We start from the raw sequence: 20,256 nt of genomic DNA, 5'->3' as shown, positions 1-20,256 counted from the left end.
AGAGGTGTTAGAAGAATAGCTCCGACTCCGAAAGTCATGCTGATGGAAATATAGAATAACAAGCAATTGCAGAAAATAAGTCCCTTTACCAGAAGTCGAGCTATGCTTTGACAAGAGATGAGCAATATAGCCTAAAGTATACAAGAATTCGGAAATGAGGAAAACAAAGCATAAGCAATATAGCCTCAAGTATACAAGAATTCGGAAATGAGGAAAACATCAGATGGGCGCGCTAATATGGTTGAAATACAGATCAACAGAAAGAACGTAAATACAATCTAAACAATAAACGAGTTTTAAAACAATTTGATGATAAATAATTATATGAAAATTACAAATGGGTGAGCAAATAACAGAACTGTTATATGTAACAAGCTACAATCTCTTTTCAAATTCCCAGGAACGGGAAGAGGAAGTGTAATCACGTTTAAACAGAAGACGTAAAAAGGTAAAAGATGAAAATGTAAACACCTAATAAAAACTCTACGAACAGGCAATCTAGGTATATAAAAACAGCACAATGTGAAGCTAAAATAAATGAATGTTTTGCCCAAGACCCAATGGAATAACGCTATGCAACCACAATGCCTACTGGAACGCTATGCAACCACAATGCCTACTGGAAAAAAATTGCAATCCTGCTTACTACGGCATCTCTTAATTCTGCAGAAAAGTTCGCTCAAGCAGAATAGTTTGTCTTCTTGTTTGGCTCGAAAACATACTTGATTAGCGAGTCCTTAATATGCAGCAATTCAGGGAATTCCTTTTTCAACTTGGAGGCGTCCATCTCATTGTTGCTTCTTGGAGCAACAATAACCTTGGCTTGCTCTTCAAGTGTGAAGTTTGCCCACTTGAATTCTGGGTCCATGTAATTCTTGTACATCTCGAGAATCTCATTGTGGCTAACCACCCCTGGGTTTGTGAAGTTGTAGATGCCCTTAAGATTCCTCTTTGCCATCTCAATGGAAATGGGTAGAAGCTCGTCCAAAACAGTCATGCTGTTGGGAATGTCGACCACCTTACTGTAGCGAGAGATCTTTGTGATAAAGTTTCGTGGGTTGTTGAGGTCAGAAGAAATGGGCATTCGGACCCTAAGGGTGCACACATTATCAAACTCTTTCAACAACTCCTCCACCTAAAAAAAAAATAAGTCAGATATAATAATAAGTTAGTGCACTAAGATAGCACTTCAAGTAATACGGAGTAGTTACAAGTCAACAAAAGAAACTTGCATTGAAATGGATGGGAGTAAGAGAAAAAGGACTCGGAAATAATACCATAGCCTTGGTCTTTGAGTAGAAAGAACCAGTGAAGTTTGGTGTATCCTCTTCCTTGAAGCCAATCCCAGAGCCCAAAGGATGTGCAGCATCATACTCAAAGATGCAACCAGTTGCAAAATTCATCATCAAAAGCCCATGCTCTCTGCAGACATCAGCCAAAGTCAAAGTACCAGCAACATTGGCACGAATTGTCTCTGCTTTGTGAGATTCACACCAGTCAACATTCGGCCTACCAGTCACACCAGCAGCATTAAAGACGTGAGTAGGCTTGACATTCTGGATATCAGCAATAAGAGATGCTCGGTTCTCCAAACGGCCCTTTCCATACTCAAATGTAATACCTTGCTTTTCACACAACTGGCCAAGAAGACCACCAATCCACCCAGTTCTACCATAGATCAGGAACTTGAAAGATGGCTTACGAGGAGAACTGACACTTTTCGCAGGGGGTACCACCATTTTAGACTGGGTGTTGGAAAATTCAGAAGAAGCAGCATTCTCATTGTCTGCTTCTTCAAAATGCCTCTCGATCCCACCAGGCATCATCAGCATCCTTGGGTGAGGAAGCAATGCTCCTGAGACATCACCCCACCAATCGGGGTTACTGGTATACCACTCCATTGTCTTCCTCAGGCCCTCTTCCCAAGTGGTGCGCTCTGACCACCCTAAAATCTTCAATTTTTCATCATCAAGGAAGTACCTCTGATCATTAAACGGCCTGTTCTCAACAAACTTGATGCTTGCATCTGGATCCATTGAGAACAGTTTGCATACATCTGTGGCCACATCAATGACTCTCCTCTCCTTTTTGGTTCCAATGTTGTACACATGGCCAACCTCTCCCCTGTGGAGAATGACCTCAAAGGCCTCAGCAACATCCTCACAGTAGAGATAACTTCTCACATTAGACCCATCTCCGTGAATTGGAAGAGGCTTCCCTCTCATGGCCAAAAGAATGAACTTTGGGATCAATTTCTCAGGAAACTGGTTAGGGCCATACACATTGTTTCCACGGGTAGTAATAACTGGCAAACCGTATGATCTTCCATAAGCCATGACAAGCATCTCAGCACCAGCTTTTGTAGCAGAGTATGGATTTGTTGGAAGAAGCTGAGAAGCTTCGTGATTACCCACAACAGCATCCTCATCTGTCTCCCCGTAAACCTCATCAGTACTAACATGGATGAATCTCCTAATTTGCCCGGTGACCTTACAGGCTTCTAGGAGGACATGGGTCCCATAAATGTTGTTCTTGGTGAACTCAAAGCTATTACCAAAAGAATTGTCAACATGGGTTTGTGCAGCAAAGTGCATAATAGTATCAATGGACTCGGTGATGAGAAGGTAGTTTACAAGGTCGGCACTAGCAATGTCCCCTTTGACAAACTTAAAATTAGGGGATGATTGAGAAGGACGTAAATTTTTAAGGTTTGAGCAGTAATCAAGCTTGTCAAGAACGACAATCTTGTAATCTGGGTAACTCCTAATGAGTCGGTTTGCGACATGAGACGCAATGAATCCAGCAGCACCAGTAATAAGAATATTCTTTGGGGTGTATGAAGACATGATTGCAACCACCTTCTACAACAAACAAATCACAACCATGAAATAAGTCAGATCCTACTCATATCATACACAAGCATAACTAATCTCAAAAACCCACAAGATGCACACTCATAGCACACACTCCCACATAATGTGACAACTAGTTCCAGGGCAGTGCAACAATATCCGATCCATCTCACCCAATCTGAAAACCCGGTGATCAAAACATAATTTTCCAAAATCCTAGAAAAAAATTCGGGTTTTTGGGTCGGATACGGATTGAATTTTCTCAAAAAATCTGGTGATCCGATCCAAAAACCCAATGACTCTGTGATCCAATCCGCGGATCGGATACAGATTGCAATTTTTCCGTGATCTGAGATCGGAAATTGCACAGCCTTAGTGACAACAGTCCAAACAGAAATTTATTTACTTGTTCACCATATCACATCAAAGCACATGATCCCAGGTGCAACTTAGAAATTAACAAGCCTAACATTCACTGAAATCCACAAAATCAATAATTCGAAAATAAACACAAACAAAAAAAATCCAAAAATCGAAAAACAAAATTGATCAAACATTCAAATCCTCAGATCCGGCAATAAAAATTCAATTTTCATACTCCATTCTAACATATAACAACCAAAACCATACAACACATTATCAACCAGACTCAATAATCAAATCAAAATTCTAGCAACGAAATTCCACGTTAAAATTCTTAGTAATCAAATTATAACAAATAGTTCAATATTCAATCGACCTTAGAAGAACCCTAAATCAAACAAAATCATCGATTTAACACTAGATTGTAAAATTGAAATTCGACGATTAAAAAACCAAAACAAAAAAATAGAAATAAAATATAAAAAATCAAACCTTAGAAGCTGCTTCAATGAAGGAGAGAAAGCTGAAAAGCCGCTTCAATGGAGAATTTCAGAGCATACTAGATTCAAGAACACAATAAAAGAGAAAACGTACGTTTTTTTTTCCCCTGTATTTTCTGTGTGTATTGCCTACCGGCTGCGTGATATATATATATATATACAAGAACACAAAATACACAATTAAGAAAAAACTTTTCTTTATTTTGTTGACGATTTTGTCCTCCGGTTTATTTATTTATTTATTTATTTATTTTTCTTTTTTTTTTTTTAAGAATTATCACAAATTTTCATATGCTCCTTCCGTGTTTTAACAAGGGTTACAGATTAACTTTTTTCAATATTCACATAATAGTTTAAATTGATTAATTTACTAATATTAAAAACTATATATATATGTATATATATATACATATATACATATATATATATGTATATACATATATATATATATATATATTTGTTGCATTCGTTATAAACTTATAATATACACTTTCATAAATTCATAATATCAATTTTCCTATAATTTTACAAATATATAATTAGTTAAATTAACAAACCCATATTTCGGCATGCATATTTGGTCAAACTGTAATACTAGTATAACTGAATACGCGATGTGATCAGGGTTTCTCGATCAGGATTTACTCAGTTAGAAATTACTCTGTACCAATTTAATATTTTAGTGTGTATCAGCTTTTCCCGCACTATGGCTTACCACACCAAAAAAAATGATAGAATTATTAACCAACAAATTTATTACTAATTAATCACTACGTGCTACTCCCTCCGTTTTAAAATATTTGCTCCATTTCTCTTGGACACGCATGTCGATGCTAATCTTTTATCACTAATATCTTTATTTACCAATAAGTATAAATTCTAATAATTGAAAATTAATAATCTATTCATTGAGATGAATCCAACAAGTACCCACAAGACTATATTTTTTCTTATGTATAAATCATAAACATTAGTTAAAATAGGACAAATGAATAGTGCAAAAAATAAAAATAAAGCAAATATTTAAAAATAGAGGGAATATGTTTTTTTTTTTTTTTTTTTTTGACAAGTGCTACGTGCTAGTTTCAATCTAACTAATTTGTTTTAATTGTTACCGCGTTCACGTCACATGGACCTCGTGGCTGGGTGGACTGTGTTATTGGAAGTTATTATTGATGTAACACCACTTTTGAGTTTTGATTAATATAGACTATTTTCTACTTTATAATATACACATATACGGGGTATATATATCAATATCAATAAATGTTGGCTAATTTCTACCATATGATAGAGTCCACCAACCCTCCGTAGTGCCTCGTAGGATTAAGATCGTTCATATGGTTGCCTAAAATTTTCTACAACTAGAATGTACATTATGCAACCGTGTAATAAGCACGGGATATATTCTCTGTAACTTGTAACATTGGGGTTTTAAAATAAAAAAAAAATAAAAAATTATTGAAAAATGTGATAGTTATATCTTATATCTTTTATATAATTGTAGAGTTAATTTTGTAACACTTCACCTTAATCTTTCAAATCCCCAATTCTCAAATTTTATGCATTTCATTTTATTTATTTATTTATTTATTTATTTTTTAAAAAACACCAATAACTACCCATCCCACTAATTTTTTTTACACCAATAAATAATCATTCCAGCTACTAATTATTTTTTAAAGGGACTCTAGTAATTACTAATATTTCACTTTGTATGATTTTCTTTCACGGTTATAATTTAAGAGTTGTTTTTGCAGTACTTAACCACATCACTCCAAAACCCCAACTTTCAATTCTCATGCACTCTTTTTTTTTTTTAATTACTATTTTTATTTATATAGTTTAATAAAATAACTTCCAAATAACTGCATGCTATAACTCCAAATTAACACTTATCCATAACTTCCTTAACAAAAAAAAAAAAAAAAAATAATAATAAAATAAACTTCCACTTATATTTTTTTTTCCCCTAAATATATGTATATCCCGTGCAGTAGCACGGGTACTTTCTAGTATGAAGTAAAATGAATAGTTATTGGTTATATTTAAAAATGAATTTTTTTTAAAAAAAAATAGTATATGGGGTAGAATTGCAAAGATAGAGTTTTGGAGTGCTGTGGTGAAAAGTTATTAAAAAGTGGTTACATTATAATATCAAATAGATATCTTTTTCAGATTACTGGTAGAATTATAAAATGATATATTTGATAATTCATACCTTTAATTATCAATATTTAAAATGATATATTTTTTAATTCATATCTTGTTTCATTCATCTCAATTTATATTCCACATTATCAAATTTTTATGTTTTTACTAAGCTATAATTAGAGATGGGTTAAAATTATATAATAACAAGCGTGAAAGTGAAAGTATTATAATTAAAATAATTTTATTTTTTTTACAACAAAAGAAAATGTTTGGGAGTACACATTTAAATTTTAAATAGACCCAACAACATCATACTTGCTAACTTTTGCTTTCATAAAAAAAAAATTAAAAAAATGGTCAAAATAAGCTGTGTGGATATAGTCTAAAATATAAGTAATTAGGGACGGAGGGATGTTGGATTAATGGCTTCAAAGCCTTATTAAAGTTTTTCTTGGAATTGTCTTTGTTGTTATGAACTGCATTAAACAAACAAACTTCTTGAAACCCCAAATTGATGGCGTTTTATGAAAATATAATGGTTGCTAGTCCATTTTAATTGGAGGTTACTAACTATTCATTTGATATTCTCATTTAATTGTTATGTTTACTAGGTTAGAACTCGTGCGATGTACGGTTTATATAAAACCTATTTTTAATTTATACATTTTAAAAATAAATCGATATTATATATGAATATAAATAAGAATTATGAATATTTTTTAATTTTAAAATTTTGTATATTCATCAAAAATTATGATATAGTATTTGTTCAACGTTGTCTAATTCATAGTTCAATATAGGAGGTCATTTATTAGTGTGCTATTTAAAATTGTTTTAATTTCCTACGATAAATTGATAGGTTTAAGTTGTAATGTAGATGCTTCCAAAGTTTAAATTTCAAAAATGTTAAATATGATAACTCTATAAAAAAAAAAAAATAAAAAAAAAAAAAAAGGATGATATCATCATTGCATTTAGCGCGGGAAATTTTTTTATTGAGAAAGCGACACGTGGGCATTGGTGACGTCAGCAACTCTGTTTTAGTAATAGTTAATAGATGAGACTTGTAACATCCTTTTAGGTTAAATCTCTAGTATAAAGCTATCCTATTAAGAAAGGGCACATGAATACATGATGTTGTATTTTATTATTCTTCTAGAATAGCCCATGCATTAAATATAATTACAATTTTGAGCAAATCTTGTATGACTTCAATCCATCAGGAAGAAATTGACCATAACATTTTACACTTTGGATAGGCCAAATGTCATTTTTAAAATAGTGTTTTTTCCGCAACATCCCATATATAATATCTCTAAATCATATACTTCCTCCGTTTTTATTTTATTGCACCATAAGGACTTTTACACTATTCACTTAATCTTTTTTTACCATCATTTGTGATTTATCCATTCGGAAAAATATAGTCATGTGGGATCTGTTTCGGGGTTTTTTGTGTCCCTTGGGAGAGTTACAACTCAAGACTGGATTCAGCAAGAGCGCCTGTACCTGCAAAACAAACGGAACTCTGAATGGTCGAAGGTCCGCCTCCGAAGATTAAGTTAGTACGGAATCGGAGTAAAAAGTGCAAAAAGTAAGTTATCTGCTCGGATTCCAAGCTCAGGAGTTCTCTGTTTTAGAGAGCAATAAATGCCTTAATGATTAAGACGTAAAGTTTGAGGTGTCCAAAAAGATTGTCCCAATAATTGGGGGAATCTCCCTATTTATAGGATCCTAGGATAACGTGCCCTACCCTAGGGTTTGATGACCTAGGGATTAGGGCAGCGCCGTTTTGCGGCACCCTTGGAATTTGGGCCTTGAAGGCCGCCATTTCCAGGGGGCGTATCTGAATGACACGTGTCACCTGTCTGGAGAGTCCATTTGGACGCCTCTTAGAGGGACACATGTCGCTCTCTTATTGGTCCACTTGGGGGTATTAAATACCCTAAATTATTTTCCCCTCACAGGGTTGACGTGGCATGCCACGTGACACCTGTGACAAGTGCCGGCCTTTGATTGGTCGAATAGTTACTTTTACAGTTGAAGGGAATCTAGGGTTTTACCCCAGGTTATTTACCCCGTCTATAAATAGGAGGGTTGACTTTCCTTGGGTTCACACATGCGTGAATCTTTGGGAGAATCTTGAATCTCTGACTTTCAAAGACTTTGACTTCTTCAGCATCCAACACTGTCTGTGCCCCTGCAGGACACGATGGCAAGAACAAAGCAAACGACTCGGAGATATAGGACAGATGGTTCTTGGTACCATTCGGAGAGCTCGACGGTCTACTCGGATGGCTCCATTAGGGCGCCTGCCTCCGAGGTTAGCAGAGACCCCCCAGGCAACATTAGTACTCCGAGCGACTCAATTTTAAAGGAGTCGGATGATGAACAATAATTTCCCGGGCTGAGTGGGTCGGTGCCGGATGTTGAGATGGGGGAGGACACTACTGGCACCAGCCAGCAGGCCCCCAGCTCTAAGGAAACTTTTGATGATGACTCTGTGTCATCATCTTCTGACAGCGCCTCCGTTAGCTTGGAGGAGGCGCGGTCCAACCTTCAAACCGCCCGAGAATCCCTCTCCGTAGAGAAGGGAGAGGGATGGGAAGAGTCGTCTGCTTTACGGCGACAAGAACGTGCGCCCTATTTTTGCACGTCGCCGAAGGCAAGCGGAAATTAATGTCGGCTGAGCTTCCTAAATTTCTTTCTACCCATGTCATGGAACATGGCTTTTTGTTGTCCGTGCCTGATGCTGAGGACACGGTCACTTGACCAGAAATGGCCAACTATGGTGACCAATGCTTCGGATGCTACGAAGCATCCATCCAGGCAGGACTACGCTTCCCTCTCCATCTGGTCGTGAAGAGGATTTTGGACGGATACCAACTGGGTGTCTGGCAACTAGCCCCCAATTCTTGGTTAACATATTGGGCTACGTTGCCGCCTGTAAGATGCTGGAGGTGGAGCCTAGCTTCGAGGTATTTTCTCATATGCATTACCTGAGCAAGACTCCACATGCAAGCGGGGCCGGCTGGTTTACTCTGACCAGCCAAAAGGGTGACATGATGACTCTGGAGAAAGAGAACGAATAAATGGAAAGATTGGAGGACTAAGTTTTACATAGTCTCTTCCCCAGAGTTCCAAAAGAACAAGCGGTACAATCGCTGGACCAAGGAGTCGCCCCCTCCTTGTTGGGAAGAAAGCCATGCCACTTGTACCCAGGCAGTCGTAGGAGGAGATTTTGGATCGAGGCCTGTTTTCTGTGGTCGTCCGAACCAATGAGGAGACGGGGGTTAAAGAGGTGACCCCCCAGAGTTACATTCCCCGATTCGAGTGGCTCTCGTACGGAACATATTTGGTCGCCTGTGGCCTAAGCTCTGAGAAGCCGAGAGGTAGTGAGCCACATGCATTTTCACTGCTCAATCTGCTCATAGTGATTATTATCTTTGTCTGAGTTTCTAACCCCTTTGCTTTATTTGCGCAGACTTTGCAATGTCGAAGCTTCCTCCTCACAAGAGGCCGACTGTTACTTCTGCCGCCTTCTAACGTTCGAACCTCAAGCGAACAAATGAAGAGCAGCCAACAGGCGGCACTCCTCAGGTAAAAGTCTCTTTTACTTGTTGAAATTTTTCATGAGATCTCAACTAACATGCGAACTCTTGTAGGGTGGCTCAACAAAGCATGCTCCCTCTCCACAGCCGGATCCCAAGCTGCGAAAGCAGGTACCTGGCGATGTCACCTAAAGCCGCAAAAAGCACATTGCCTATAGGCTAAGGAAGGGAACTGGCGCCTCCACCCCCAGCCAAACGCCCACAAAGCCGGATGCTCAGCAACGAGTATCGAAGAGTGGAAAGCCACTCACTACTGTTGTCGGCTTAGCAACAGGCGGCAGCGATGCCGCCCCTGGGGAGGAGGAAGGTAATACATTCGGCCATCCTTCATTTTTCCAATCACATAGCATTGATTACAAACACAACTGCCCATTCTTAGTTTTTTACTTACCTTATTTTGTGCGTTTTGACTGAGGCTCCAGCGAGGCCGACTGTTCTACAGATGGCCAAGCAGATGCTCCGGACGCTTGATCTTGAGGACAAGGCGTCTGTCAAAGGAGTTGGGACTCTTGACCTTGACGCCATACTGGCGCTTCTTTGCGAGGTAAGGCTTGTGTCTTTTGACTTGAGTGATGATTTAGCTGAATGTTTCCTGATTTCTTCTTTTTATTTTGGCTGTCTGCATGCTATGCTGTGCGTGAGTGGTCTTAAAAAGCCACTTAATGACAAGACCAGAGAGATAAAGGCAGCGAATGCTCGGGCCGCCTCTTCCTTGGACAAAGCTTAGTTTGAGATTGCCCAAAATGAGATTCTGACACTTGATATGTTGTATTCTCAGGCGTTGGTCGATCTGCAAGTCCAGCAGAATCTGGACGCAGCGAAGAGGCGGGTCAAGGAGCTCCAAGACGAGGTCAAGGGCCTCAAGGAGAAGCTGGAGCCCCTCCAAGAGGCGCAGAAGAAGGCTGAGGACCTCGAGGGTACGGTAAAAAAACTCAAGGGGCGGCTGCAAAACCAAGAAACTCAACTCAGGACCAAGTATAGGTCCCTGATGGAGGAGGAAAAGTAGGCCCTGGTCAAACAAATGATGGACGATAATGAAGTCATCATGCGTGCGGCCTGGGCAGAAGTGCAGCCGTCCGCCGACTATCAGACTTGGAAAGTCCAGTTTGATAAGACAAATGATGAGTTTAATGCCCAACTCTTGAGGGAAACAGAGGAGGCGGCTGCCAAGGAAGCCGATGAGGAGTCCGACTCCTCAGATGACTCGTCCTCTGGGGACAATGGGGATCAGGCAGAGGATGAAGAGAAAAAGGAGGGGCAGACGCCGGAGGACAAGGTGGATGTCAATGTTGAGAACCTCCCCTGATCTTTAAGCTTTTAGTTATCTATTTTCTGCGACCGAATGGCCAAGTATTTGCTTTTCCGGCCTGCATGTTGAGTATTCAGTGTATCTTTTTACCGACCAAGGGGTCGGGTAAATTAACAATCCCTGGCTATGCCATTCAACATTCACAGTCGTCAATTTTGACGGCTGTTTTATATATTTGCTAATCATCTGGTCGTTTGACCGATTCATATTGGTGTTATGCTTTAAAAAATTTTTATGCATAGAATTTTGGCTAAGTATATTTAACTTATATACCATGCGAATGTCCTTGCCCCTGGCCGGATGTCGGTTGGTTTCAAAAAATGGATTGATTGACTAGAAATTATTGATACTTTAAGGAGTATGCATGGTTTCTAAGTCAATCAATCACTATGGTGATTGCCCCAAACAAAGCAACAGACGGCCATGTGGAACAGGCGAATTTTTGTATTTTAACGCATCCGGCCATAGGCCTTATGAAGTTTTGTTAAGCTGCTAAGTTTTTGACTTAGCCCATTTTTTGAGAAAACAATCGTTCGCCTACCTTGCCCCAAAGCAAGGACTGACGACTGTATAGCCTCTAAAATGAAATAGTAGCCGCTTTCTGCATGTACTAGAACAGTTCGAAAAACTCAATGCTTTTTAGATTTCAAGTTAGATTATCAAACGACTGCGGGCGTTGCCTTAATGCATTCGGTAGGGCCGCTTGTTTTTGTTCATAGAGTAATGTGCCACCTAAATGGGAGATGCTTCTCTTCGACGAATTCGCCCGAATGGATGTCGCCGGTTGTCTGACTCATGTTGGAGCAGACAGTCGTACTCATGTTGGAGCAGACGGTAGTTTAAATAACGTATATCCGGCCATTGGCCTCTTTTGAAAAGTAAATAGCCACTAAGTCATTGACTTAGCTTGTAAAAGTTGAGTTAGGTTAGGGACGACTGTTTTGGTGCAGTCGGCTCTTTTAGTAAGGGTTTAGGTGTCTGCTGTTGGGGCAAATGATCCCTTTATGAAATAATTTAAACAAAGTATAAAGCACGCAAGCTCGTCTGCACATTGTGCAAGCGGTACTTTATAAAGATCTGTACATTGTCCACCTGCACATTGTGCAGACGACATCCTGCAAAATTGTGAGCATGGTCCTTCTGCACATTATGTAGTCGACACTCAAAAAACATGTCTGGAAATGAAGGCAGATTTTCAATAACAAGTCAAAAATTTACAAGTTAATTTCAGAAGTAATACTTTTTTAAGTTATCTACATTCCAAGTTCTAGGTAGCTGCCTGCCGTCTGATGTTTCCAGGCGGTAGGTGCTGCCTCTTACTTCTTCATAGATTCGGTAGGGACCTTCCCAATTTGGGGTTAGTTTCCCTTGCTCATTCGCCCTACCGACTGCCTCCATCTTCCGTAGCACAAAGTCCCCAACTTTCAAAGGGTGCTTGTGTACTCTTTTATTATAGGCCCGAGTCATTCTCAGGCGGTAGATCTCATGGCGCAAGGCGGTATTGCCCCTGCGCTCTGGGAGTGAGTCCAATGCCAGGCGCGTGGCCTCCTAATTTGTCTCCTAGTCATATAGCATGATCAGAAGAGTCGGCTCATAATGTTCAATGGCAAAGATGGCTTCTGCCCCATACACCATGAGAAATGGGGTTTCTCTAGTTGCCCCTTTTGCTGTTGTTCTGATGGCCCATAGGACGTGTGGTAATTCATCCGCCCATAGGCCGCCAGCTCTTTCAATTTTCTTTTTTATGCCATCTGAGATTAACTTGTTAAAGGCTTCGACCTGGCCGTTTGCTTGGGGTCGGCCGACTGATGCGAAATAATTTGAGATCCCTTGATCTCCCAACCAACTCTTGAGTTGAGGTGCCTCAAACTGAGGACCATTGTCAAAAACCATGGACATAGGCACCCCAAAACGGGTGATGATAGTCTTGATGTTTTTGACCACCTCTGCCTCTACCCATTTGATAAAGTAGTCCACAACCACTAGGATGTACCGCTTGCTGCCTGGAGCAGCCGTATATGGTCCCAGGATGTCCATGCCCCATTTAGCAAACGGTACTGGGCCGTGGATTGCCGCCAGGTCAGTGGTCGGACGATAGATTAGCTTGCCAAACTTTTGACACTTGTCACATTTTTTAACCATCTCCATAGCATCCGACTCAAGGGTTGGCCAGAAGTAGTGCCACCTGGCCCTGACGGCTAAGGATTTGCCGCCTATATCCGGAATGCAATTCTTCGAGAACTTCTTGCCCCTTTTCTAGGGTCACACACTTCAACAGAGGCTTCAAGAAACCTGCTTTGAAGAGCTCTCCTTTTCTTATCTCGAAGCTTGCAGCCGGTTTTTTAAGCATGGCCGCCTCTTGGGGTGAATTAGGGAGCGTGTGTAATACTGTAGACACCAAATTGTGTCTCCCCAAAACCAAACCCAGTGATGAATTCCTTTTACGTTGTGTTATTATCGAATTAGGTGAAAGTGGTTTGGAAGTCGAGTGTTGCGGTTTAGTTTTAATTAAATTCTTTTCTCTCTATTTTTGAAAATGACTTTATTTATTTGAAAATAGCCGAACCAGTTTATTTTGGTCCATAATTAAGGTCCAATAATGGTGTAGTTGGATGGGGCTTGAAAAGACCTTTCCAACGATATATTATAAGCCCAATTCCGATGAATAATGAGGAAGTTATGGCCAAAATACTAAACTGGGCCTGGTTAATTATTTTAAATACCGCCCAATGATCTAGAGGAGGGCCCAATGTTAATTATTATTCCTAAAATTATTAGGATTAATTATAGTTTTCTAGAAGTTTCTAGAAAGTTCCTTTTAATTATAATATTATTAGATTTAATAATTAATTATTTAAAATAGATTTTTATTTGGAATAAAATATCGTTTTGTTATCTTAAAAATATATATTTTATCTTCTGTACGGATTCCGTAGATCAAGTTGATTAAAGATCGGATTCCGCGTGAAGAAAAACGCGCTAATACAGGTTGGCGCCAAACGACAAGTCTGTCGCCGCGCGACAGACCCTGTCGCCTCGCGACAGACATTGTCGCGTCGCGACAGAGTTAATTCCTGGCCACAACGTGGAGTTTTATTCCTTATCAAATTCTATGATTTTTCCGGACTATTTTCATTATAAATAGCGTCCGACTCCCTGTTTTCAGGATCATCAATTCACATTCAATTATTCTTTAATTTTCTCAATTCTCTCTTTTCTCTCTTGAGCAATATAGTTTAATTCTTTCTTTCTAAACTACCTTTTTACAAACAATATTCCGCATTCACAAGAGTTAGAGTCTCTTAGCCAAGTTCGAAGTTGCCTTCGCCCTAGACGTGAAAGGTTGATATTTTCTGAGGGTTTGGTCCAAAACTAGTCTAAACTTTATTTAATTTGATTTCAATTTAATTCTTTAATTCTTTAATTAATTTTTATTATTTTCATTGAAGTTTACTAACTTGTGTATTTTGTTATTAGAAAGAGGTACGAGGTTTCAAAGTATGTAATCTTATTACTCTCTTTCAATGTAGATTGCATGCTTATTATTGTTTTATGCTTCCTAGTATCATGTTAGGATGTTATTTTATGCTTTCTAGTATCATGTTTAGGATGCCTTTACTCTTTTCTAATATCATGTTAGTACCATGTTAGGTTTGAAGCTTTGATCTTTATTATTTAGTGACATGCTAGGATTTGTTATTAACCTTATTAGTATCATGCCTAGGATCTTGCTATTATTATTTAAGCTTTATTATGCCTTATCATGCTATTATCATTATTGCTTTTGATTTATTATTTATGTTTCTTGATATGATTATATATTATTGTTATTGCTTGATCACACCTTTTATGCAGGTTTAAAGGGAATTTGTACTTGTAATCACGCTTAATAAGATAATTATTAATTTGGTTTAGGCTAATGTGATTTTAACTCAAGTGATCGCCAATAATAGATTTGTTTGTGCATTAATATTCAACCAACATAGATTAAACAGGGTAGGTTTAATATAATGTTTGTATGTTATTCGAAAAGCGCACATGAATACGAGCAGAACAAAGTAGAGGCCTATTTTATAGGGCGGGTCCTTTCTTTTGTAGATTGGATTCGTACCTTCATCCCCGGACCCTGTTTGGTTCAAGACCTTATGGAGTAGTTGATGGTCCTTTTGGATTGTCTTTTAGGTTTACAAGTTCCTAAAACTTGTTGGCGACTCTTTTTGCTCTTTATCTTTCCCTTTGGAACGCCACCGTACTTTAGTGTATGATCACAGTGGGGTTCAAGTTTGGGGTTATCGTAATGCTTGAAATATTCCCTACAGTTTTTGGCGACTCCACTGGGGAGGATTTCTATTTATTCCTGAAATTTATTTAATTTTGGCAATTATTTAGAATGAGCGGACGAGACTTGAAAAATTCTAAGTATTTCATGTGCGTGATTTGATTAACATTATTGTTATATGCATTAAAAGGTCCTCATGGGAGCACCCCATGAGTCAATCCATAGGAATTTTACACGTAGGAAATTTGAGAAATATCTTTCATGACTAGAATCGAAAAGATGATGCGAAATCTGGAAAATTCGAAGAACACAGAAACTTGCCAATGCATGTAGGAACTAGCGTCTAGAAAACAGGGCTTGTCGCCCGTAAAAAGTTTCTGTCGCCTGGCGATTGTTCTGTAGCCTGGCGACAGAAGCTTTTTTGCGGCGACAGTCCCTGTAGTCTGGCGCCAAGTTCTTCCAATACCGAGCCAGGGGTCTGCCTTCTTGCTTTGACCATTTCTAGTGTTGTTTGCTCGATTTTGCTTATTGATTGAGTCATTTTCTCACTTTTCTGAACCCATATGTGTTCTACATATGGAAATAACCCTCTGGGGGTTCCTGCTTCACCTGCCCAATGGAATATTCCACTATCATGTGCAAAGTTCAGATTTGGGTACGTGTAATGTTTGTGAATCCACCAAACCATGGCGTCGAGTTCGATTTCATCACGAACTCGCGGAATCCTGTCCATTCGCTCCAACCCTCCCGGTAGGCTTGTGTGCAATGCATATGGATTCTTAACCATGGACCTTTTTGACTTAACCCATATCCTCGAACTTTAGAGAACTAGAGCCATGGTTAGGTTGCAAACTCATCTTGTGACTGTGTGAACTACTTGTGCACCCTTGCTTGTATTTATTATATATGTGTTAACCGTTTGTTTGACTTGTGTTAAAGACTAAATAAATTGACTAATGACTAAAAGGACTTTGTCTAATTAATTAATTAATTTTGAATTAAATAAAGGCTAATAAATTAATCAATTCGACTTAGCATGACTTTAGGCATGTCCATTTAGAGTAAAATTACTGGAAACAGTCCAGATTAATGTTCCAGCAATGGCGCAGGAATTTGAACTGTGGCGCTGCAGTCTAGTGTCTGTCGCCTGGCGACAATTTTGTCGTCTGGCGACAGGCTCTAAACAGTGGCGACAGTTCTGTCGTTTTAGCGACAGTCCAGTTTTCTTGCTCGAGTCACCATGACGAGTGTAATTAACAGTCTACTAATCGGATTAATCAATTTGTTAAAACCATGTTTAAGTCTTTAATTGAGTTTAGGCACTTAAAATCCCATGGTCATACACTAGTAGTCAAAGCATGTCACACACATACACATAAAGTACACACATAACATGTTTGTCACATTATGACCATGTCTAGAGAGTCTTGAATGCGTGTTTTCCGTCATTTTTTTTAGGGGGTAAGTCGGATATTAATCCTCCATTTTTTAAATTCCCTTAAAATATATACACCGTTTTTTTCTTTTTCTTTTAATCTTTTGAACATAAAGTCAAGTCAATTAGAGTCAAGTATTAAAACAAATATGGTTTAAATTACAGCGCGTGGTCAAGAAAGGAAGGGCGTTTAATCAAGGACAACACTTTTGTTCAAGTCTTACTTTTTGACAAACCAATCGGTAGGAAAAGGAAAGCTAAGAAAGCAATGGCTAGTCAAGAAGAACTTAATGAAGTCAAGGGACAGGTAGCCAACTTGGCTGAAATGTTGCAAAACCTATCGCTACAAATAAGTAATCCTGAAAAACAAAAACAAATGGACCTAATCCAGGAAAGCTTGGGAAAACTGTCCAACGACTTTAGATTTCAAGAGATTAGCTCCCAAGGGGTCTCGGTGGATAAAGACCTTCTCCCACAAAAGTTCAATCCCAATGACATCCCTAAGTTCAAGGCTATGGACAATCCTTATTTTCATTTAAGAGCTTTTGAAACTGTAATGAGTATTAAGGGGATAGATAGAAAAGCATTTCATTCTGTATTTTCATTATCCTTAGAAGCTGTATGTCAACAGTGGTACTTTTCACTTGATAAAGAAAAAACCTCTAGTTGGGAATCCATTGTGAGCGCTTTCATTGAAAGGTATAAATGCAATATACAAGTTGAAACCGATCATAGAGAATTAGAAATGTTAAAACAAAAAGAAAATGAAGGTTTCACCTCCTTCTTTAATAAATGGAGGGAAACTACTGCAAAAATGGTTGAAGTGCCTAGTGAAAAAGAATCTGTTAGAATGTTCATTAAGAACCTCCAAGAAAAATACTCTAAGCACCTTAAGTACCAAAGCAACTTAAACACTTTCAAAGCTGTATATGATATTGGAATTAGTATTGAAGATGACCTTGCTAAACAAAAAGTTGCTAATAACAACTCAAGTAGTGGCTGGAAAAATAAGAAGAACGACAATCCTTCTTCATCCAAATCTACCCACTCAAATAATGTTAACACTTTTCCTCTAAACGAAGTTTTGGCAATGAATAATAATCAAGGACAAAAGAAACCATTTAGGAAGAATTATACTCCTATCGGTATGAGTTATGACACCGCATTTGATCGCTTACATGCAAAAGGTCTTATAACTCCTATTGGACCATTTGGGGACCCACCTGTCGAAAGGAGAACGGCTAGCTGGAACCCAAATGCACATTGCAAATATCACCAAGGTAGGGGTCATTCTACAGAAAATTGTTGGAGACTAAAGGAAGCCATTCAAGACTTGATCGATAGTAACAAACTCCCATTGCCTCCTGCAAGTAAGAAACCAAGTATCAATACCGCACCGCTATCAGATTCTTTGGCTATTTCCGACGAAGAAAATCAAGTGGATCCATCTAGCCTCATAGAGCCTATCAAGACCATTGAAGAAGAAATCTTCGAAGATGCTCTCGAATTCCATGGCCAGGAACCTGCAAGCAAGCAAGAAGTAGTGGCATTGACATTAATATTGACAGAATTGAAAAAGTTGATCTCACAAACCTTTGAGGCTATAAAAGAGAAAAATGAGTTACTTAGAAGTAGACCCCCATCTAAACAAAAGAAACCTTTTCTCTCCAAGTAATTGACACTCCCAAAAAGAATAATAGAAAATATACTCCAATTGGGACGTCATACACAAACATGTTCAAAATGCTCTTCGAGAATGGAAAAGTTCAACCTCTCGAACCAAGACCATTTGAATCACTGAAAAGAATAGACAAATATTATTGTTCATATCATCAATCAGGGGGACATACAATAGAGCAATGCTTCAAGTTTAAGGACTTGGTTCAACGTTTGATTGATGAGAAAAAATTAGTTCAACTTCCACAAGATGCCATGATTAATGGAGTATGGGACAGTGACGATGAGGATGTTTACCTTAAAGACATTGAAGAAACTCCTTTATCAACAATATACCCAGTAAGTGACATTTGGGACGAGGAGGATTCGCCCATAGATGTCCTCACTAGGTCCGGGAGAATACAACCTCCCATTTCAACACAACCTATACCTTCTATTCAGCAAATTCCCGTGCCTATTATAGAAGACAACGATGTTGTCAAACAGTTAAAAAAGACTAAAGTGGAAATGAATGTATGGAAACTTTTAGCCACATCTCGAGAACATAGAGTTGCAGTCATGGATGCGCTGGCTAAAGTAGGCATAGATTCGGACACTACTCCTGAGGGACTTGCTAACTTCCTCACGAGTGACCTTCCAAGTCCAATCAATTTAGTCACTTTTTCGGATAAAGATCTACCACCGGAAGGTGACAAACACAATAAAGCTCTAAACCTCACAGTCATATGCAGAAGAATGAATGTCCCCATGACTCTTGTGGATAACGGTTCAGCAATTAATGTGTGCCCACTTAGAACCGCAAGAATGTTGGGAATAAGAGATGAGGATTTATCCCCATCAACCCAGGGCATAAGAGCTTATGATAACTCACGTCGTCAAGCACTAGGGACAATTACCATGAATATAACGGCGGGTGCAATTGAGCATGCCACTACATTTCAAGTAGTAGATATCAAGGCATCTTTTAACTTGCTATTGGGACGCCCTTGGCTTCATGATTTAAAGGCCGTCCCTTCATCTCTTCATCAACAAGTAAAGGCCATAGTTGGAGGCATTCCAATTACCATTGATGCTTCATCTATGAGAATCAAAACAGTAGAAAATCCACTAATTAATGTGGAACATGATGAAAATGATGAAGATTTGTGGGGCTTTAGCGAAGAGGTCTCCTTAATAAAGGAAGATGAAAGGACCCCTCTTCATTACGACCTCCACTCAAACATGACAACGAATGCTATCCTAAGAAAGCAAGGACACTTTCCTGGAATGACTCTAGGAAAGAAGAAAGGAATAGCTAAACACATGGGCTTACCTGGCCTCCCTAAATTGGATACTTTCGGACTTGGTTTTGAACCAACTCGCGAAGACCTTAAGCGGGCCCAGGAAAAATCAAGAGCACGAAGAAATGCCCGCACACAAAAAAGGGAGATACCCATGGATCAATATCCTCTCACTTTAAATGGACAATTTATAAGAGAAGGAGAGGACTATCCTTGTCATGAATTTCCTGAACCCTTCGTTGTAAATGGTATAAGACAACCTGGGTTCGAAATATTTTTGGATTGTTGCTTCCTAGACGAGATCCCAGCTCCAATTTATAAGGAGAAAGCACCTCCTTGTTTCGACTTTAATGTCATGGGACTCCTCTTTGGAAGAGAAAAGAATGAATCAAGATACACGGAGGATGATTCTTCACTTATCCAAGCAGTTCTCCAAAGTGAAAGTTTTGACCTCTCCGAATTTATCACTCCAATAAAAGATCAAGAGCGTGGATGGCGCAAGACGGTGGAGGTAACCACTACAAATGGAAAGAAGATTTCAATGACTACAGGACAAGGACCAATGTTCGAAGAATCGTCCGAGTCAGAGTCTGAGTTAGAGTCTTCCCCTATCGAGTCTTCTAAGTCTTTAGTTGTAGCACCCTCATCTTCTATTTCTACTCCTAGGATAGTTAGCAATCAAGTCCCGACGGACATTTCTTTATTTGATGTAATGATTTCTGAATTTAATAATATGTCTTCTTCCCCGTATTCTTCTTGTTCTTCTTTATCTAAAGATGACGAGCATTGCTTAACT

General features: G+C 38.8%; 1 protein-coding gene across 2 annotated transcripts; it reads right to left on the bottom strand.

The window, feature by feature from the left end:
- Positions 1–342: 342 nt before the first annotated feature.
- LOC145574769 (trifunctional UDP-glucose 4,6-dehydratase/UDP-4-keto-6-deoxy-D-glucose 3,5-epimerase/UDP-4-keto-L-rhamnose-reductase RHM1) lies at positions 343–3,866 on the bottom strand. 2 transcript variants are annotated; one of them, XM_081632625.1, is made up of 3 exons: positions 3,708–3,866; positions 1,278–2,861; positions 343–1,135 (listed from the first exon to the last, which is right to left on the bottom strand). In XM_081632625.1, the coding sequence occupies exons 2-3, from the start codon at positions 2,844–2,846 to the stop codon at positions 680–682; spliced, it is 2,025 nt and encodes a 674-aa protein (XP_081488751.1). In that variant the 5' UTR covers positions 2,847–2,861; positions 3,708–3,866; the 3' UTR covers positions 343–679. The 2 variants fall into 2 exon arrangements, with proteins under 2 accessions (XP_081488751.1, XP_081488752.1); XM_081632626.1 differs by having other exon boundaries at positions 1,278–2,858; positions 3,708–3,839.
- Between the last annotated feature and the right edge of the window lie 16,390 nt (positions 3,867–20,256).

Source organism: Chenopodium album, chromosome 13 (assembly GCF_948465745.1).
Source record: "Chenopodium album chromosome 13, dcCheAlbu1.1, whole genome shotgun sequence".
Classification (NCBI taxonomy): domain Eukaryota; kingdom Viridiplantae; phylum Streptophyta; class Magnoliopsida; order Caryophyllales; family Amaranthaceae; genus Chenopodium; species Chenopodium album.
This window is presented reverse-complemented; position numbering and strand designations above follow the sequence as displayed.